Source organism: Cervus canadensis, chromosome 26 (genome assembly GCF_019320065.1).
Source record: "Cervus canadensis isolate Bull #8, Minnesota chromosome 26, ASM1932006v1, whole genome shotgun sequence".
Classification (NCBI taxonomy): Eukaryota; Metazoa; Chordata; class Mammalia; order Artiodactyla; family Cervidae; genus Cervus; species Cervus canadensis.
In genome coordinates, this window is record NC_057411.1 from 25,250,839 (window position 1) to 25,266,620 (window position 15,782).

Here is a 15,782-nt window from a genome sequence, read left to right on the forward strand (position 1 = left end):
AAGCCACCCAATCAGCCTGCCCTAGAGGCTGCCCCGAGGCTTAATTCCTCTCCTCACAATGAAGATCAACCTCTGCTTAACTACCAAACAGAAGTGGAGAACTAAGAGACCTCAGCTGGGCTTCCTAAACACCCTTAATCTGAATTATCTGTAACACCAGATAATCAAAAGTCCTCCGGAGCCTATTTTAACATTTAACTTAAATTTTAGTCATTTATTTGTATAAGGATTATTTTAGCCATGTTTTTAAGTGAAATTATTCCAAAAGACCTAACAAAACTTTGGCTGCTCTGAAATAGAAAAACAACCTTGGGGCCAACACAACAGTGAGGAAATCAAAGTCCTGGGTGCTAAATTTAAGGAGACATTCACTCACAAGCTAGTGGATGTGAAGCTTCAGCCACTGAGAGTGAGTGCTTCCTTAAATTTTGTACTTTGCCTTTCAAGAGCTTTTTCTTGATGCCTCTGGGTCAAAAATGTATCACTTATCTTACGAAAGAAACAAGACACAGCTGCCGATGGTAGAAAACATTGAACTGAATGGCTATGTACATATAATATTTCATGAGAATTTCTTTTTGAAAAGTTTCTTCATTTATACACATTTATCTGTCATAAAGATTGATTCTGAAAAATCTAAGTCATTAGCTAGCTGAAGATTAAGTATTTATTCAGATAATTATCTTCACCCCCAAAATAAGATATTTTATTCTGTTATCAATATTTTCAGGTTGACTGATGTCACTTAGAAGACTATGTTACTAACCCCTTTGTACAACTGTATCTGGGCAGGTAGATTCAATTTCAACCAGCTCTTCCTATATAACACGAGTTGATGATACTCTAAAAAATTGTTCTTTTGAATACAAACTCCCTCCACACCACTTATAATTTTTTTTCCCATATATCCTCCCTTTTTCTTCCATTTTTCTACTTCTTCATGAGAAACAGCTTACATACCTTCTTGTTAATAAATCATTTTAGCTTCCACTGCATTTACTTTAAATTTACAGGCTAAATACTTCTGAATTCAATAGGATTCTTTTGTGTAAACCAGGCAAAACACAAGCATAAACATTAAAAAGTACAATGCATATTAAAATTATGTTTCTGATAAAACTGGATCAGTTACTATTTTTCATTGACAATATTTATAATACTGAATATTTTTTAAATTATATAAACTTTACATACTAAAACTTTTAACCTCTGAAATACTTTACTTTTATTTATAACATACTACATACTATTACCATCTTTTATTTTTTAAGTGAATAACCATACTACATAAACTGTCATTTCATGAGTTTAAAAACCTCATTTAAAAAAAAAATTTTTTTACTGTACCTTTGTAACAAGCTAATGTAAGGGCACTCTCTTTAAATTCATTGGAATGCGTATTAATGCCAGCCCCATTTTCTAGCAGCAATCTGGCTACTTCCACATGTCCAGCACTTCCAGCTTCCATAAGAGGAGTATGACCATTTTCATTATGGTCCTCAATACTAGCACCGGATTCCAAGAGCACCTTTACAACATCTACATACCCTCCAGCACAAGCATATGTAAGTGCTGTATTGCCTATTTTAATGAAGAAAAATAGACATTCAGATAAAATAGCAAAATAAAACAGGTTTATTTAGTATCAAAGAGAAAACTGACATAGGAGACTATAAAACTTTAATAAATTTAGCTCTTACACTTATACATATAATTATTTTCTTTATTACATTTTATCTTACTGAAACCAACTCCCTATTTTTTCCATTTCAAAATCAGGGTTAAACACATGAGGAAAATCATATACACTTATCACAACTGTAGAGTTATAAAAGAACTGAGCAATTCTGAAACAAACTTTTCTCATGAGAAAAAAGTCACATTCATTCTAACTTTAATCTGGGAAATGTTTCCCAAAGTGTATTTTTTCTTTAGATTGCAATTATTCATCATATATAGATATACCTCATACTGGTCCTTTTAATCACATGTTGCTTTTACTACATCTTTAAACATCAATTAACTGGCAGTTAAAGTTAAAATCATTTCAAAAACATTCCCTCTTAATGATAAAAATTTCCCATGTTAAGAGGGGGGAAAAAGTTAACCTCTGGGTAAAATAAGGATTCCTAAAACCTCCTCAAATCAGAACCTACAGACCTTTAAAATTATTTAAAATACTTAATAAATTTGAAAATCTTGCATGATGGAAATGCACGAAATATATTTTCATATATTTTATAGCTTTGATACAAATTCATCTATGCCCAAGTTTGAAAGAAAAAAAAAAATTGATTTAGATTGACATTCTGTCTCTTGTGGAGCATAATGTCTTTGTTTTCTTCTAGGCCACAATTTAGTAACACTAGACAAGGACAGACCTACCTTCTGCCGCATATCCTTCTTGTTCTTCTCCCTATCTTCCCTTCCCTTTTTCCCTGATAAATAGAAAACCTGGGTTTGGGAGGAGTAGCCCATACTTCTTTATTTCTAAGAAAATGGTCCTTCTAACCCAGTCAGTGTTTAATATAAAAGAACGAAGGCCAAGATAGCCCTCATACACAAAACAGGAGATATTTCATTCAAAACACACTGTATATACATTAAGCCTAATGCACAGACGTACACAAATCTGCAATACTGATAACTGCAAAAGCAACACTAATGAGCACTTTCATCTGAATTAATTACTAACAGAGGGTGTTAAGATTTAAATACTGAAAAAGAGGTATGTATAACCTGTTGAAGACTGTGCATTGACATCAGCTTTATGAGCTAGCAGCAACTTCACAATTTTGACATGTCCTCCATTAGCAGCAGCCATTAAGGGTGTAATGTCACCTTTGATCCCCCTATCTTCCACATTCGCATGCATTGCCAACAAAACCTTACAAAAGAAGAAGTTTAAAGGATATTAGAAAATTATATATTCATCAAAATTTCTTGAACATACATTTACATTAACCCTACCTAGTCATATTACAGAAAAAAGCCAATAAACAAAAAAAAAATCTAACAAAACTATTTCTTGAAATGAGCCTGATAGTTGATTTCATTTTATTATTTCCTTAATACCCAGGCCAAATTTTGACAAAACAAACAAAAAAAACCTATGAGCTTTATTTTGATAATACAAACCTGTGCAAGCTCATAATATCCAGCAGAACAAGCTAAGCAAAGAAGGCTCTCCCCTTCCTCGGTATGTTCATTTACACTTCGCCCTTCAATGAGTAACTTTCGCACAGCATTTACATCTCCTTCTGAACAGGCTTCTGCCAAACTGCGGCTATTAGGAGAAGAATATTATGACATCAGGATGTAAGAAAATAAAAAATCGCCTGGCATTAAGTATTGATTTTTGAAGTTAATCTGGACAGTAGCACTAAATAGGAATGATTATTTCAATATGACTCATAACAAAAAGAAAATAAAATTATTCAGTTCACTGAGTGGAGTGGGTAGCCATTCCCAACCCAGGAAATGAACCCGGGTTTCCCTCATTGCAGGCAGATTCTTTACCGTCTGAGCCACCAGGGAAGGCTGAGTTTTTAAAATCTACATATAAAAGTCACTCAATTAAAATTATCAACATTACATACTGTTTTCAGTCATGTAACTGAAAGACAGTTTTATTTACTATTTGTAGGTGAAAAAAACCCCAAAATTTAAAACATAAAATTGCATAGAAAATCACATGAAGAAAAATTTGAGTTACAACTATACTTCTGTTTGCACAGCTCAGCCATTAGAAAAATTTTATAAAATTTAATGAAATGGGTAAAACTTTCACTAATTATAAAGGCTTATCTGGGTTTTTCAATTAAGTAAAGGGAAATGAGACAGGAAAGTTTTGAGCACGTACTTTGGACTAATCTTATAAATAACTATGATGCTGGAGAAGACTCTTGAGAGTCCCTTGGACTGCAAGATCAAACGAGTCAATTCTAAAAGAAATCAGTCCCGAATATTCATTGGAAGGACTGATGCTGAAGCTGAAACTCCAATACTTTGGCTACCTGATGCGAAGAGCCGACTTACTGGAAAAGACCCTGATGCTGGGAAAAACTGAAGGCAGGAGGAGAAGGGGATGACAGAGGATGAGATGGTTGGCTGGCTAGTAAAACTGAATGGTAACTAAGGAACAGAACCTGAGGTTAACTAGAGTCAATCAATGAGAAGGATGGTAAAATAAATTAATTAAAACTTAGATGAATGAAGGCAAGAGTTATGAGAAACAGCAAATTCACTCTTGTTAATATTATATAACCTCTCCTTCAGTCTTAGAAATACTATTATACAAAAGACAATTCTTCAATGTTATTTTTTATTCTCTAAATTCATACACAAAAGAATATTCCTATTTCCTCAACTGTTTAAAGGCAATGGCTAAAATGCAGTTGACCCCTGAACAACATGGGGGTCAGGGGTAACCACACTCCACTCAGTTGAAAATCTGCAAATAACTTAACAGTAAGCCCTCCATATATGTAGTTCCTCTGTATCTACCGTTCCTCTATATCTGTGTTTCTGTATCTATATATTCAACCAACCACAGACTGTGCAGCAGTATAGTACTTATTATCAAAAAAATCCTGTGCTGGGAGTTCCCTGGGAGTCTAGAGGTTAGGATTTGGCTCTCACTGCTGGGGCCCGGGTTTAATCCCGAGTCAGGGAACTGAGATCCCACAAGCTCCGCAGAGCAGCCAAAAAAAACAAAGAAGAAAAAAAAACCTGTGTATAAATGGGCCTGTGCAGTCAGGCCTGTGTTGTTCAAGGGTCAACTGTAAATAAAATGGCTTAATGGCTTCTTTTTAATTAAAGGGAAAAAAAGAAGTCTTTGAGGAATCAAGACAGTAACATGTTATTAATGGTTCTTTTCCAGCTGCTTCCCTGGCATTATATTTTTAACTATACTATCCATAATTGTTTTATATACAAGATGATGTGATTTTTTTTACTGCATAACATCATTAGAAAAACTTAAAAGGCCAAGTCACAAAATATTTACTGAGTTCTTACTAAATGTGAAGTATTATATAAAAGGAACTATAGGACATAGAAAGATAACATCCTTCGAACACAATCACATTCAAGTTATGGAAACTAGATCTACAAAATTTTTGAACATTCAAAAACAAATAAAAACCATCCCTTCAAAATGGTCAGAACTATGCACGTGAATGGAGAAGGAAAGGGCAACCCACTCCAGTATTCTTGCCTGGAGAATCCTACAGACAGAGGAGCCTGGCGGGCTATAGTCCGTGGGGTTGCAAGAGTCGGACACGACTTAGCGACTAAACCACCACCACCACCATACACATGAAGCGGGCTTCCCTGGTGGCTCAGACCATAAAGAAACTGCCTGCAATGTAGATCAGGGTTCCATCCCTGGGTCGGAAAGACCCCTGGAGAAGGTAATGGCAACCCACTCCAGTATTCCTGCCTGGAGAAATCCATGGAAAGAAGATCCTGGTGGGCTACAGTTCACGGGATAACAAAGACTGGGACATGACTGAGCAACTTTCACTTTTTTTTTTTCTCATGCACATGAAGTAGAAAATGATATGACTAATTAGAAATCATTGACTTCTTTGTCAGGAAAACATTAAAAAAAATAATAAAACAAAATCGAAATCAGCAAAAGGTCTTTTATAACATATTGGCAAGAAGTCAGTTTTGTAGTCAGATAGGGGTGTTCTGGCTCTGCTACTTGTTATTTATTTGATCTTGATTAAGTTATTTCTTTTCAGTTTTTCATAAATAAAATGGGAATAAAAATAAAATCTATACCTAAGGTTTTTTGGAGTATAAACAAGGTATCAAATGTAAAGTGGTTATTTAGTACAGTATCAGGCACAAAATATACGCTCAGTAAATGTTAGCTATTTTTATTATCTTTAAAACAATATTTTTATACTGATCACAGTAGAAATATACTTACTTGTCCGACTGCCCTGCATTTGCTGTGCTTTCAGCTCTCATACGAGTAAGTGCAGCAGCAGCTTCATCCAACGCACAACTAACAGATGACGTCAACCTCCGAAGCACTTCAGGATCTGCAAAGGCTTTACCATCAGCCGTAGATAATTTGCCTATTCCTATTATATTATTTTCACACCAATTTGGATATACCCAAAAGGAGAAACAAAGCAAAATTCAAGTTACTTAACTGTTTATGTTAACTTCCAAATGATATACTGGACAGATATATTGCCTGGCCAGAATCTTTTGGGAAAGCACGGTTCTCCAACTGTCTAATAATCTTACTCCTTCTATGTGGTCCATACATGCTCAACTCTGTGACTCTCTGGTTCTAGAAATGGGTCGCTGGTATATGCTGGAACAACTAGGTATCCATAGAGGTTTGCTATACATTAGAAGAAGAACCTATGTTTAAAGGTTGCCAAATTGCCAAGCACTATTTAGCCACTTTTATCATCACAAGGAGAAAAAGACTACCCAAAATAAGTCAACATAGAGGAGAGCAGAGAAATACAAAGGAGATATTACTGATAAAGTTATATTTGATTCATTGATTCTAGCAGTGCCAGAAGCTAGCACCAACCCCATACTTTTGGTATATAGCCACTTTAGCTTAAGAATATTTAGTTGGGCTACTACCACTTGTGACCAAAAAATGGCCTGAAAAGACATTACAGGCTACATAAAAGATAACCTACCTATGAGTATCTATTTGCTTCAAATTACAACTACAACTTAATACACACACCCAAAATCATGTCTAAAAGTATCATGTCTAAAAAAGACATTTAGAACAGCAAATTTTTTTAAAAAACTTCAAAAGCAGAAATGGTTAGTTAGCATGTACATGAGATATAACTTGTTGCTATTCTAGATATTACTATAAAGCAAGCTGATCTCTAACTTAGTTACTATTCTAACTCAGTGGTGCTTAATACAGGCTGCCCATCAGTGAAGCCTTTCAAGAGTTCAGATGTTGAGCTCTCCTATATCTAAAGATATTAATTCAGATGAAAGTGAGGCCTAGGGATCTACATATTTTAAAAACTCTAAGAAGATGCTGATGTACAACCAGGATTTAAGAACCTTTGTTCTAACTTGAAGATAAAATATGTAATGTTATAAGGGATATTAAGGAACCCCACTACTTAACACATGGTTCATAAACAAAAAGCATTACTGTCATTGGGGAGTTTGTTAGAAATGGAGAATCTCAGAACCCAAAGTTACAAACTGATAAGCTACATTTTTAAAGAAGACCCCTAAATGATTCAAATATAAGTTTTAAAACAAACTATTTAACTAAGACAAAGACCAAAAGGATCTCCCAAATGATGATAATAAACATATTTGGGCAGATTTCTTTTAATAGTGGAAGGGCTCAAGAATATCATATAAGTTTGTGTTTGAAGTTTATAAAAAGTTTACATGGATTTGCTTTTCTTTCTGAAAAATTCAAGATATGAAATATAACATCTTATGGAATAAATCTGGCAAGAAGCCTTTCTGATTTTAGATGTAACAAATGTAAGGAGCAATCAAATTTAGTGTCTGCTAAATGTAGATGTACAAAGAATAAAAACAGTCTTGGTTTGATAAGACAGATACCTACTGTGTAATTCCTACTACTAATATAAAAAGCCAGCTATAGTCTAAACCTGCTATAGTAGTATTAGTCAATAAGACATCTGTGGTTAGTTAAATATCCTAACATTATTAAGACCAAGCTTACAGATGCATTCTCACATGGGAGAATTAGCGCTAACATTTTAGCCAGCTCTCACTGGCTATCTAACAACTGTTTGTCAATGACAGCAACAGAACCGTTAAACAAGAGAATACATCTGGATCAGTAGAAAGTAATTCCCGTTTTAAGAAGAAATAACATTGAAAACAAAATATTCTATATTAAATTTTTATGAACTTCTTGAATCTTCATAAGATACCTATTTTATAAAAATAACTAGGAAGTAACCTAAGAAATATATAGCAACTTTTCAAATAAATAGTGATTGAAAATTAATCTCACCATTCTGGATTATTGTGATCTTTTTCACTAGTCTTATTCAATTATTAGATATTAATCAGTTGAGATCAAATAAAAGATGCATGACCAGATTATTTTTTTCAAGTTAGGACATTTAATCAATTGAACAACAGAACCATATAACTTCAGAGGAGAGGTGAATTAAAAGATTAGATTTCTTATTTCAAGATTATTTTAAGACAATTATTTCTGCTCTTTTTCTTCTTAGAACTTACTCAAGGAAAACTAAAATATAATAGGAACTTCATCTTTGATAAAACTAGAAGAAATTTATAAATCAAAGATAATATTAATGAATACAAAGTAAAGAGGAGATGTAACTGACCTGGCAAAACAAAGCAAGCAGAACCATAGATAATCAAGAGAAACAAGGTGATTGGCCCTGTAGGCTATATACAGGTTCCAGGTATAAGGGTGAGGTTTGGGTTAGAAAACAGAGAGACTGGCTGAACACCTATGAGGAGCATTTAGACATTTAAGACTCCATCCACAAACTGCACAGCAGATGACGGTTCTCTAAACAAACTAAACCAGAAAGACCCTGGGCTAGGACACATCAAGTATAGATGAAGAAGAGAGAATACTAAATTGAAAATGAGGGTCAGATGAGCATATGCATGATAAACAGTGAGATCCTTGGCCCCTTTTCTACTCTCAGCTCTCAAAAAGCTGGCAGCCAGCATTTCTATTTCATTAGGCAAAAATGTGTGTGTGTTGCGTGTTTGTCGCTCAGTCATGTCTGACTCTTGGACTGTAGCCCACCAGACTCCTCTGTCCATGGGATTCTCCAGGCAAGAATACAAGAGTGGGTTGCCATTCCCTTCTCCAAGGGATCTTCCCGACCCAGGGATCAAACTCAGGTCTCCTGCATTGCAGGCAGATTCTTTACCATCTAAGACACCAGGGAAGCCTAGACAAAAACAGGCAAGAAATTAAACAGCCACAGAGAAAAGACTTAAAGATATTTGACATTTGGGGTTTCAAAGAAATGGAGTGGCTTCTGTGGAGTGGACAATTGTCTGTGGACAGACAATTATTGGTATACTAGGGATTCTAAAATATTCCCAAGAATACCCAGCTCTGGTGTACACACTATATATAATCTTTGGGACTGTGAATTTGACAGATTTTTATCCTCATGATTAGCTTCCCTGATACCTCAGTTGGTAAAGAATCCGCCTGCAATGCAAGAGACCCCAGTTTGATTCCTGAATTGGGAAGATCCACTGGAGAAAGGATAGGCTACCCACTCCAATATTCTTGGGCTTCTCTTGTGGCTCAGCTGGTAAAGAATCCACCTCCAATGCGGGAGACCTGGGTTCAATCCCTGGTTGGGAAGATCCCCTGGAGAAGGGAAAGGCTACCCACTCCAGTATTCTGACCTGGAGAATTCCATGAACTGTATAGTCCATGGGGTTGCAAAGAGTCAACATTACTGAGCAACTTTCACTTTTCCCATGGGATAGCTGACCTGAAGATAACAAGGTTATCTGGGTGGGCCTGACCCTATCAAACATGACCCCAGGAAGAGCAAAGAAATTTCTACAGCTTGTTGGAGAAAAGAAGTCAGAAATTCAAAGCACAAGGATTCTACATGCCATGCTGATATGAAGATGAAGGAAATGTGGACAGTCTCAAACAGGTTTGCTATGCAGGAGAGCAGTTCCAGTTGATAGTCTACGAATATCAAGATCTCAGTCCCATAATTCCAAGGAACTGAATTCCGCTACCAACATAATAAACTTGGAAGTGAATTTTCTTCTATAGCCTACAGATAAGAACTCAGCTTAGCTGATATCTTGATTGTTAGCTAATATAAAGAAATTGGGAAAAAATGGGAATAAACACAAAGATGAGAAAAACAAAGCAACTATTAGCATTCTAAAAAAGGAATTCTATCTCCAAAGATAGCTCCTTTCAGCTGAAATCTACTTTCATGTAGCATCTTTAAACCTGGTTTTGCCTCTTCGGACAAGAGAAAACAAACAGCTCTCTTGTATTCAATTCAAGTCTCTTCATCTTCAGGAGAATCATTCCCTGTTACTCTTATGACGTATTTTTAAATGATTTCACAATTTTCATTTCCCTCACTTTACAAGGTTTTAAAAACAGTGTATGACCCTAAAAGTGGAAGGAATTATACATAGTCAATTCTTATTATTCATGGTAATTATGTTCTGTAAAGTCACTGGGAACACTCAATCAATGAATACTGAACCACTCCTCCAAGAGGAGATACAGGGCTAGGTGCCTGGAAGACTGGCCTGAGCATCTGCATCAACCAGTCAATACATAAGCTTGTTTCATATGTGTTTTTAATATATTATACTTGATTCTTTAACACTGAACACGCAGGTAACAGCACTGTAACTCAAGCTGAAAAGGCTTATCTAATACACCTATTTTCTCCTCAAGGCACATCACAGCCTGCTCACATTTAGAACACTAGAAAGCACTTCAGCATTATACTCGGGAGCCATTTTAAACAGTGAAATTACCAACAAAAGGCACAAAAATGTAGAAAATGTAACCCGAAGTAGATTGTGGAAAGGACACTTGATTATGAGAGCTGACACAAGAAGGCAGAGAGCATCGTCTCAGCAGAAAACATGCACATAGAATAAATCAAAATTTTCACCGTTCTGTGCATTTCTATGAAAGAAAGAGCTGTGAGTATTAATATGGAGATATAAATACATTTTATAAAGTGGATGAGCTTGCAAAAATGGAATTCAAGATGAATATAAACTGACCATATATGAAGTCTCTGTTTATAAGGTTTACAGTAACCTGTCAATTGTATTCTGGCAATGAAAATGTGCTTTCATGAAATGTTCCATGTAATTCTCCAGAAAGTAATCCTTAACTCTTATGAATAGTCTTATACTAAATATTTAAGATCATACATTTATAATAACTAGAAATTTTAAGAGTCATATGAACTTTGGAAAATTAGGTAGGCTTATTATGTATGCAGAGTTTGCAGACTTACCTGCAGCTTCTAATAAAGCTTCCAGTCTGGCTTGTGTTTCTGGATCTACTGTCCTGAGGTCTGCACCATCAGCAGTACCTGACAAAAGTAACTTGGAAGCCGTTTCCAGCATTGGATTTTCCAAATCATCTTGATCCAAAATGAAAGACTCCACCTAGAAAACAAATACCAAAAATGGAAGGAAGGGAGAAATGAAAGGAGAAAAGGAAAGTGGGAAGAGAAACAAACAGAAGAAAAAGGAAGAAGAGAGAAAAATATTTTAACGTCAGTATCAATGATAAATACAATGCAATCCTAAATAATTTCAATGGAATATATAAGCCCACAGTTCAAAGTAGAAAATTAAATTTGTAGAATATTTTAAGAATGTATTATTCATATCGTATGTAATCTATTTGTTTTCCTTACTGAAATCATAGGTGTTTGTCTATTTTCATGGGGGAAGGGTAGCAGATGAGGGAGGTTATGATGTTAATAGAAATGTTTGACTTCGCTAGAAGACTTAAATCAGCTGTTCTCAGGACACCCTTATATACCTGTAAAGTACTATGCTGCTCCCAAAGACTTCCCTTAGGGGTTATATTTACTAATATTTATCAAATTCAAAATCAAACTACAATATCAAAGTGTTAGTCACTTCAGTCGTGTCCGACTTTGCGACCCCATGGACTGTAGCCTGCCAGGCTTCTCTGGCCATGGGATTCTCCAGGCAAGAATACTGGAGTGGGTTGCCATTTCCTTCTCCAACAATATCAGAAATCACATCATTAATATCACTACTGGTTTCATTACAAAAGTTTTTAAGTACTGCAAAGCTGTGAAGCTCAGGCAGATAAAATTTTTCCGAAATTCTAATTTGTGCCTGTAAGCTTAATTTTATCACTAATAACAAATACTGACTGTTTTCCTTAAAGTGATAGGCTCACTTTGATCATTTTTGAGAACACTTGCCAAATGTCTTAAGTTTGACAGACATAGTGTGTCTGTCAGTGGTAGTGCTCTATGTGTACTTCCCATTTTATCACATGGTAGCATTCAAAGGATATGTAATCATATATGGAGATGTCAAAAAATTAATATTTACTGGTTTATCGAGATTATTCTTCAGGTGAAACTGGCTTTTTAATTTTATAGCTGAGTATACGGCGATGACAAATACAGCAACACTAGCACAGTTTGATGCCACGGCCTTATCTACCATTGCTTTCGTATCATGTGCAAACACATCAACCCAGTGAAAAGGCAAGTGACACACTAGTATAGTGATGAAAATGATTTTGACCTTTTGAACATTCTGAAATGATTTCTGAGAACTTGAGAGGACTGCAGATCATACAATGAGAACCACTGATACAGTAACATATACTAGACTCAATGAAAAGAAATATAAAGAATTAGAAACAGCAGCTCTTAAGACTTTTAAGGGAAAAGTTTTATTTAGACATCCTTTGTCATAGTGCTACTTATGAATAGGTAGAAAGATGCATTTTTTTTTTAGTTTGCTGATTAAAAGGCGATAGTTATTATATAAAATATCACTAGCATGATTGGGTAAAATTTATTTCACAAGTTTAAAGTACTTTTAACACTGTAATAACTAAAATGAAATAAATTCTTAACCAACATAACATCAGAAATTCTGTATTCCATTCCATCTTTGAAAGTCACCTGTTTAGCAATCAGACATAAATCCTATTTTTAATCTATACATATTTAATACTGAATGTTAAATTTGGGGGCGATAATGTTTCTTTCAAAATTTCCCTTAAGCTAATGCAGTTTAATGTGAAATAATATTTCATATTTCTAATATTTCAAATATAAATACACAGAGAATAGTCTGAAAATAATCACTAATTCTTTGAAAACTTTCCAGAACTTTACTGTATATTAACTTTAAAAAAATCTATAACAACTGCTATGATGGGTAGGAGATTTAAAAAGAACAATTTTTTTTAATAAACTTTAAATTATTTCTAAAGGGAGCCGTGAAAGCCTAAGTGTTATATATTAGGAAGTGGACTTTTCACCATGGTTTGGTCATAGAATTATGTGATTCAAAAAACTATAATGGCACTATAGTGGCAAAAACTATGTCTTTCTATCTTTAACCATGGTTCAGAATATGAGTCTTTATAATAAACATTGCATCCCAATGATATTTTCTCTGTTAAAGTATCTACAGGTTTTCAGTACAATAGAAGACAAAAAGGAAAAAAAAAAGAGTAAATAACCATGAAAAAAATGTACATAGGTAAAATGAACAGATAAAAATTAAATATTTCAAATTAACATTTTAGAAAACAAAAAGTATCAAAGAGTAGTGAAAGTGTGTTAGTCACTCAGTTGTGTCTGACTCGGCGACACTCTGTCCATGGAATTCTCTAGGCAAGAATACTGAAGTGGGTAGCCATTCCCTCTTCCAGGGGATCTTTGTGACCCAGGGATCAAACCTGGGTCTCCTGCATTGCAGGCAGATTCTTTACCACCTGAGCCAAACAGCAGTGCAGACTGCCAAACCAAAAGTACAGAGCAAAGGTACTAAAACTGTTCAAAGGAGACAATGCAAGCAAAAAAAAAAAAAATAAAGGGATTTTGACCAAAATAACTAATTGGTATAAGAAAAAAGGAGAAGAAGAAATACAGTATTGGTAGACAAGCATAAAATTTCTACATGCTAAAATATAGGATTTACTATAGGAAAAGTCAGAAAGTTACAAATTAGACCATAGAAGGTATTAAATCTCAATCAAAAGCAATTTCCTGATATAAGGTCCCCTTAACGCCACACCGCATCTTAACTAAGTTTGGTGAAAATTTACTAAGAAAAATACACCTCAATCTTTTCATGAGGCATACTAAGTGCAGAAATATGTTTAATTAAATCAATTCCATAAAAGTTCTTTTTTTTGGCTAGGCAACTTGAAGGATCTTAATTCCTCGGTCTAGGAATTGAATCTGCACACTCAGCAGGGAAAGCCAGGAGTACTAACCACTGGATCCCAAGAAAATTTCCATCCATAAAAGTTCCTACAGGGATTTCCCTGGTGGTCCAGTGGTTAAAAATCCCACCTTCCAACGCAAGGGACTCAATCCCTGGTTGGGGAACTAAGAGTCCACGTATCTAAGACGGGGGAGTACCTAAGCCCTAACCACCAGAACTACTGGGTCCATACGCCGCAACTAGAGAGAAGCCCATGTGCCACAATGAAGAGCCCATATGCTGCAACTAATACTCCACACAGCCAAATAGCTAAATCAATGTTTTCGAAAGCTCTTACATTGATTTTCAAAGCCCACTATTTGTTGTTGTTGTTGTTGTATAGTCGCTAAGTTATGTCTGACTCTTGTGACCCATGGACTTGTAGCCCTTCAGCCTCCTCTGTTCATGGGATTTTCCCAGGCAAGAATACTGGAGGGGGTTGCCATTTTCTCCTCCAAGGGATCTTCCCAATCCAGGGATCCAGCCTCGACTTTTGGTTGGCAGGTGGATTCTTAACCACTGAAGCCGCCTGGGAAACCCCCACTATTTTTACTACGTGAAGAACCTGGTATTTCAAAAAACAGTAGATTCAAATGCCTATGAAATGCTCTATGAAGATTTTTTTAAAAGGCATACAATGAAAGAAAAGAACAGGAATGGATATCTATTATATCCTGCCCTACCTCCCAATTTATGAAGAAGAAACTAATTTCAAGGATACCATCAGGATCTAAAGACCTAGGTACCATTACTGCTTCATTTGCTACCTATGAGAGCTAAGCAAGTTATCTCATCCATCTCTAAATGCTTATTCTGCATAACTTTGTCATAAATTTTTCACATGACTAATTATATATATATGTGTGTGTGTGTGTGTGTGTATATATATATATATATATTTTTTTTTTTTTGGTCTATCTAAACTCCATGGAAATGGGGAATTTGTTTGGAGAACTGGTATGGAGCCACCAGAATGATGCCTATCTCATTGTGAGGACTCAAATAATTCTTGAATGAATAAGAGATGATTTGAGGCTCCTTTCTTTTCAGATTCTAAAAGGTTGTAGTGTATTTGGAGAAGGGAGAGGTAGTTATTTAAAGGTATATTTTCTAGATATAGAAAAGCCAAGTATTAATTAGGTAGCAGGTATGGCAAAATGCTATATTCATTGATATATTAAACACACTTTTATTACTGTTTTTGAGTGAGAGATACTGCTGTTTACCAATATCAGCTATGTAAAATTAAGCCTTGTATCTAGGAACTTACTTCTTTAATGTGAGAATGAAAATATACAGTAACAGTAATACAGAGTAGAAGTGCATAAGGTAAAAAGAGAGAGAGAGAAAGAGTCATAGGAGTTCTGAAGAGGAAGTAGAAGACAACTCCTTCCTTTAACACCAATTCCTCTTCCTACCTGAAAAGATTGTTGAACGACATTATAGAACATGTAGATTTAAGGAGATGCAGTCACAAAAATACAAAAATAAGTAACTCTTTATTCAAAGGTCAACTAAGATACAGGCATGCACCTAGGCATGCACCTCCTTAACATGTCCTTAGCTAAGGAAACTCAGATTAAAAACCAAAATACAATTAGGCTAGATTCAAACCTGACTCATTTTTATCATAGTATTTCTATAGAAAAAATTCATTTTCAATCACAGCTAAGTTCTGGAACATTAAAAATGGTGTGAATAATAAATTCACATAAATATTCTGAAACTCCTTAGATGAAATGTATAAATAACTTTTATGAAGAGGGGAGAGACAGAAG

The 15,782-nt window shown here is 35.1% G+C and overlaps 1 protein-coding gene across 11 annotated transcripts in view; it reads right to left on the bottom strand.

Annotated features, from left to right (window-relative positions):
- Positions 1-15,782, bottom strand: part of ANKRD17 (ankyrin repeat domain 17) — a 161,609-nt gene that overhangs the window by 72,300 nt on the left and 73,527 nt on the right. For all 11 annotated transcript variants that reach the window (XM_043447813.1, XM_043447806.1, XM_043447805.1 and 8 more), the window contains exons 2-6: positions 11,022-11,175; positions 5,942-6,098; positions 3,139-3,286; positions 2,740-2,887; positions 1,348-1,581 (exon numbers count right to left, since the gene is read on the bottom strand). In XM_043447813.1, the coding sequence (XP_043303748.1) occupies positions 1,348-1,581; positions 2,740-2,887; positions 3,139-3,286; positions 5,942-6,098; positions 11,022-11,175 (841 nt within the window). The remainder of the gene's footprint in view (positions 1-1,347; positions 1,582-2,739; positions 2,888-3,138; positions 3,287-5,941; positions 6,099-11,021; positions 11,176-15,782) is intronic.